General features: G+C 41.5%; 1 protein-coding gene across 1 annotated transcript in view; it reads right to left on the reverse strand.

Moving 5' to 3' along the window:
• LOC121546000 (espin-like) overlaps positions 1–2,504 on the reverse strand; it is a 121,335-nt gene extending 118,831 nt beyond the window's left edge. Inside the window, exon 1 of the mRNA XM_041856957.2 lies at positions 1,791–2,504. Coding sequence (XP_041712891.2) covers positions 1,791–2,084 — 294 coding nt within the window. The 5' untranslated portion in view covers positions 2,085–2,504. The remainder of the gene's footprint in view (positions 1–1,790) is intronic.
• Between the last annotated feature and the right edge of the window lie 3,496 nt (positions 2,505–6,000).

Consider the following 6,000-nt stretch of genomic DNA (forward strand, 5'->3'; position numbering starts at 1 on the left):
CTAAGCAAATCTTGTCTGCTAAATGAACTAGTGTAGCCCACAGCCATATGGCATAGCCAGATCAGGGCAACTCAAGAGTATGCTATTCCATTCTTCTGAAATAGACTACATTTCTTTGTATCATGTTTCTTTAGACCCATCTAAAATAAATGGATTTATTTTGATGGTGTACACTATATTACATGGACTTAGACTTTAAATGTAGGATGTTCCAAAAGGTCTGCACCAGTGGCTTGTAGGCTATGCTTGGAAGCTAAATGTGTTTTGCTTGACAATCACTGGCTGCCACAGCGTTAGTCCCACCTCTGGGTATTTCTAATCCCTGTTTGAATGTGCTATATATAGGGTTTCCTCCCTTGCAAATCCTTTGTACAGCCAACACTCTTCAAGTACCAACAAGAAGCAGTTTAACGCAACGTTACTAGAGGCTAATTGACTGAGCCAAAACAATGAACTATTATATCAGTGGTTTCTTTTCTAAACACATAAGAATGTAGGGTGAATTCAGAAGAAGTGTGACACTTTTTGTATTTCCGTCTCCTGTAAGCCTCTTTCGACATCTATCCAACATATTAGCGCAACACATGATACATTTCTGAAATTTCTGACAATATGTTGATTAGCGCTGAATACATCCTTGTAACTTTTTAACCGAGAAGGATATTGTAAAATCTTGTAGCCAATATCACTACTGACTAGTGTGAAATTACGAAGATGTATTGGACTCAAATGCTGTTTTGTGGACAAGTCAGGCTTGTTATAATTCAAATAGTGGAAGGAAAATTAAAGTCTTCTTCACCCTATAGTAATAATCAGTTCTTCCCAAGAACATTACATTCATAATTTTTTCAGATAGTCGGTTGATTACCGGCCAAACACGTGACCTGCACCATTTGGTATTCAATGCACTTTTACCAAAATATGACCCTTTCCTCCCACATTTTTTCAAATTGTTCAGTCCATACACAGTCAACATGGGTACCTGGGGTCTGGGGCCATAACACTTCAAACTCAGAGAAAGGGGTCAGACAAATAACTGTTTTTCTCAAGCGGTTGTAAAGATCATATAAAATTTGTCCAGCAGATATGTGACATTGCTATGCACTTTATGGATATAAGTATGGAACTTAGTACACTGGAGTGCCTGCTGTGGTGAGTAATTATATACTTCCCTTTGAATGGGGCTTGATGATAATTAGTGTAATCACTAATAACAATATCAGGTATTCTCAATTGCAACAGGTGTGCCTTTAGCCCTGATATAGCTATTACAATGATCCCATGTGTTGTTCATTGAGACAAAAGCCTGCACAAGCCTAGTAGCGTAGTATAGACAAAGATTATCCCCTTAGGCCTACCACAAATGTCAAAGAACTGTCTGAGTGACTAATTGTGTTAGTATGTTGAAGTGGTGTGAAGAAGTGATTAATGGAATTTTCAGGCTGGAAATGTGGCAATATGCTCAATTTGACAGACAAGTTAATAATGACCTGACTGAGAGGAGATGGTTAGGGACTATTCCAAGAGGACTACTCTTGGGTGACATACATGTTTTTCAGGTCTAGGCTGCAGGACTAATGGATCAGATCAGAAATTCCAAACACTGTAGTCCTTGACTTGGCTGCTCTAGACGTTGTCGTATAGACCTCAGAAGCTCTGACTGGTTAAAATGATTTTTTTTTAAAGAGGCCTGTGATGAATTACGTGATGACTGTATTAGGAAACTAATCAGACCATTTAAAAAGCTACTGTACTATAGGCCTGTGAGGCAAGAAAATAACTTCACTCACCACAGTATGACATCCACCTTGAGTTAATAGCCACTGTAAGCAGGATAGGTTGCCAGTGGCAGCAGCGTCGTGTGCGGGGCTGGCGCCATTATTCGCAAGACTGTTGCCCGGTAAACCCACTTCTTCCACGAGGAAACGTAGGCAATTCAGTTTTCCAGCACGGGCGGCATAGTGGACAGGTGAGGCTCCCAGAAGGTCCTTTACGCCGCTGTTCAGTTCTTTCTCCTCTAATTGCACTTTCAGAGTTTGTACATCCCCCTGCCTTGCGGCAATCAGTGTCCTTTCCACCGCCATAACTGCGGCTCGACAACTCCTCCGGATTTATAAACGTACCATCTTGATGAGGTTAATCTCTATTTAACTCTGAAACTATTTTCTTAAAAACAAATGTTATTTTACTTAATATCCACAGAATTGACCAATTACCAGTCACTTTTAGTATAATTGAGTGAATGAAGTTACAAACATCATTATTGCGTACGGGTAATTTGTAATTGCGCACGACGATAATGTTCAGTTGACAGCTACCTTGTTCTCCTCTGCCTCAACACCATAGCTCAAACACCTGCTGCAGGGATATTCCTTGGTTTTAATAGCGCCTTCTTTCTTCATTATTTCTCTGTTTTGAGAACGTTTTCGAAGTTTAAGCCCATTAAATTAGCTACGAAAATGTTTGCGCGCAACTGTCTTGAATCCTGTATCTGTGGCCGCAGATTGCGACAATGGGACTCACCACTTATTAAATAATCCATCAGTGGGAGGATCACTCCTGCAGTAATATGTTGGTCCTTGGTAGTTAAAGGGACAGTAGCCTATGTCAGGAGTGGCCAGTCCTAACGCGACAATGGGACTCACCACTTATTAAATAATCCATCAATGGGAGGATCACTCCTGCAGTAATATGTTGGTCCTTAGTAGTTAAAGGGACAGTAGCCTATGTCAGGGGTGGCCAGTCCTAACGGATAGATACTTGTTGTGCAGGCTTTTGCACCAAACTAGCTACAGCCTTATACACTGACCCATATTACAATAATTGCGTTGTTTGCTCTATTGCAACCGTGATTAGGTCGAGACAATAAGAAGACACAGTGGTAGAATAAATTCAACCACACCTTTATTTCATCACAAAACCTGAGAGCAACCTCTGTCCAGTGAAATCCATGAGGCATATTGCATGTAACAAACAGTTACATAACCCACAGCATGGTTAAGCAAGTTAATGTTTCCAACATTTTCGGACTACTAAACTACTATTTATTTAGAACCACAGAGTTACCGCATGTCGCAAAGAAAACAGGAGCTGCATCCACTATTCCAGAACAATTTCAATTTCTACATTTCAATGTCATCAAATCACACATGCTTAGTCTAATACAGTGACAACTAAAATATACCGAAAACAATTTAGTCCAATCAAATATGATTTGGCTGTACATGGTTCTGATTTCTGTGTGCCTGCGTGCGTTCGTGCAATGCCATCCTCCTCTCTTTCATGTTGAGAAAACGATCTATGACTCCGTCATACAGTATGCTTTTAGTTTTAGTTTTCATAGGCTACCTGGCTATAATGCTTGCTCGATAGCCTAACTTCCTTTCATGGGCAATGAGGACCCAGCTAGTTTACATTAGCCTACTACATCTAGCTACATATTGAACTTCCATCCCCTCAGGCCAGGGGCACAACCTATGAATGTATGGTTGGATCAGAATTGCAGTTAAAATCATTGGCCAGTAAGGAGAATTAAGTAAAACCCACAAGTCCAAATCCCTATCTCCATCCATGGCTAATTTAGGAAAGGGACACTTTTAGCTAGCTAGCTAGCCACCGGAGGACAACAACACAATTATTTTCTGTCATTTGATGTTTTGCTCTTGATGTGATTGGTGTGAAGCCAAATCCAAACTGGCTTCCCTTGACACTTTTTTTTGGGTGCACCAGGACCATTCACAGTTTAGCTCAACGCTGATTGGTTATTATTGGCTTCCCTTGCATTCAATGCTACGGGCGGCAAAAATGTCATAATCTTTTTGACCAGACAGCATCAGATAGGCCTAGATGGGCTACACATACAGAGACAGAGGGGAGCTGTCTCGCTCGCTCGGATGCTTTCTCCAGTGAGAAACATTGTCAAAAGTATGTGGACACCTGCTCTTCGAACATCTCATTCCAAAATCATGGGCATTAATATGGAGTTGGTCCCCCCTTTGCTGCTATAACAGCCTCCACTCTTCTGGGAAGGTTTTCCACTAGATGTTGGAACATTGCTGCGGGGACTTCCATTCAACCACAAGAGCATTAGTGAGGTGGGGCACTGATGTTAGGCGATTAGGCCTGGCTCGCAGTCGGCGTTCCAGTTCATCGCAAAGGTGTTTGATGGGGTTGAGGTCAGGGCTCTTTGCAGGCCAGTCAAGTTCTTCCACACCGATCTAGATCAACCATTTCTGTATGGACAAACAGTTATTGTGCTTATGTTGCTTCCAGAGGCAGTTTGGAACTCGGTAGTGAGTGTTGCAACCGAGGACAGACGATGTTTACGCGCTAAGCACTTCAGCACTCGGCGGTCCTATTCTGTGAGCTTGTGTGGCCTACCACTTCGCGGCTGAGCCGTTGTTGCTCCTAGACGTTTCCACTTCACAATAACAGCACTTACAGTTCACCAGAGCAGCTCTAGCAGGCCAGAAATTTGACGAACTGACTTGTTGGAAAGGTGACATCCTATGACGGTGCCACGTTGAAAGTCAGTGAGCACTTCAGTATGGGCCATTCTACTGTTAATGTTTGTCTATGGAGATTGCATGGCTATGTGCTCGATTTTATACACCTGTCAGCAATGGGTGTGGCTGAAATAGCCAAATCCACTAATTTGAAGGGGTGTCCACATACTTTTGGCAATGTAATGTACATTCAGCCTATTGCGAATTGAAGGGAAATTATTAAACAGAGAGACGAAAAATACATTATTTTATGTTTTTTGAGTTTTTCTTGGTCAATTTTTTGGGGAAGTCTGGCTTCCCTTGGCATCCATGAATACAAACCACTGCTTATACGGGGTTATAATGTCTTTCAAAGCAGTTAATCCTATGTATATTTTCATTCCGCAATCCTTTTACATACGCGACATAGACTTTGGATTACCCAATATAATTAGTGGTTTGCATAAGGGGACACACAATAGCCCTTAGGCCAGGTAGCCCATGCTAAATCAGAAAACGTTATAAATATTTTTTTCAAAACACACCTACTCACTCCTTTCTTTATTTTTACTATTTTCTACATTGTAGAATAACAGTGAAGACATCAAAACTAGGAAATAACACATAGTTCATGTAGTAACCAAAAAAGTGTTAAAGAAATCAAATATATTTTAAATTTGAGATTCTTCAAAGTAGCCACCCTTTGCCTTGATGACAGCTTTGCACACTCTTGGCATTCTCTCAACCAGCTTCATGACGTAGTCACCTGGAATGCATTTCAATTAGCAGGTGTGCCTTGTTAAAAGTTAATTTGTGGAATGTATTTCCTTCTTAATGCGTTTGAGCCAATCAGTTGTGTTGTGACAAGGTAGGGGTGGTATAGAGAAGATAGCACTATTTGGTAAAAGACCAAGTCCATATTATGGCAGGAACAGCTCAAATAAGCAAGGAGAAATGACAGTCCATCATTACTTTAAGACATGAAGGTCAGTCAATCCGGAACATTTCAAGAACTTTGAAAGTTTCTTCAAGTGCAGTCACAAGAACCATCAAGCGCTATGATGACACTGGCTCTCATGAGGACCGCCACAGGAATGGAAGACCCAGAGTTACCTCTGCTGCAGAGGATAAGTTCATTAGAGTTAACTGCACCTCAGATTGCAGTCCAAATAAATGCTTCACAGAGTTCAAGTAACAGACATATCTCAACATCAACTGTTCAGCGGGGACTATGTGAATCAGGCATTCATGGTCGAATTGCTGCAAAGAAAGCACTATTAAAGGACACCAATAATAAGAAGAGACTGGCTCTGGCCAAGAAACACGAACAATGGACATTAGACCAGTGGAAATCTGTCCTTTCGGTCTGATGAGTCCAAATTTGAGATTTTTGGTTCCAACCGCCATGTCTTTGTGAGACACAGAGTAGGTGAACGGATTATCTCTGCATGTGTGGTTCCCACCGTGAAGCATGGAGGAGGAGGTGTGATGGTGTGGAGGTGCTTTGCTGGTGACA

The sequence above is a fragment of the Coregonus clupeaformis genome, chromosome 30, assembly GCF_020615455.1.
Source record: "Coregonus clupeaformis isolate EN_2021a chromosome 30, ASM2061545v1, whole genome shotgun sequence".
Classification (NCBI taxonomy): domain Eukaryota; kingdom Metazoa; phylum Chordata; class Actinopteri; order Salmoniformes; family Salmonidae; genus Coregonus; species Coregonus clupeaformis.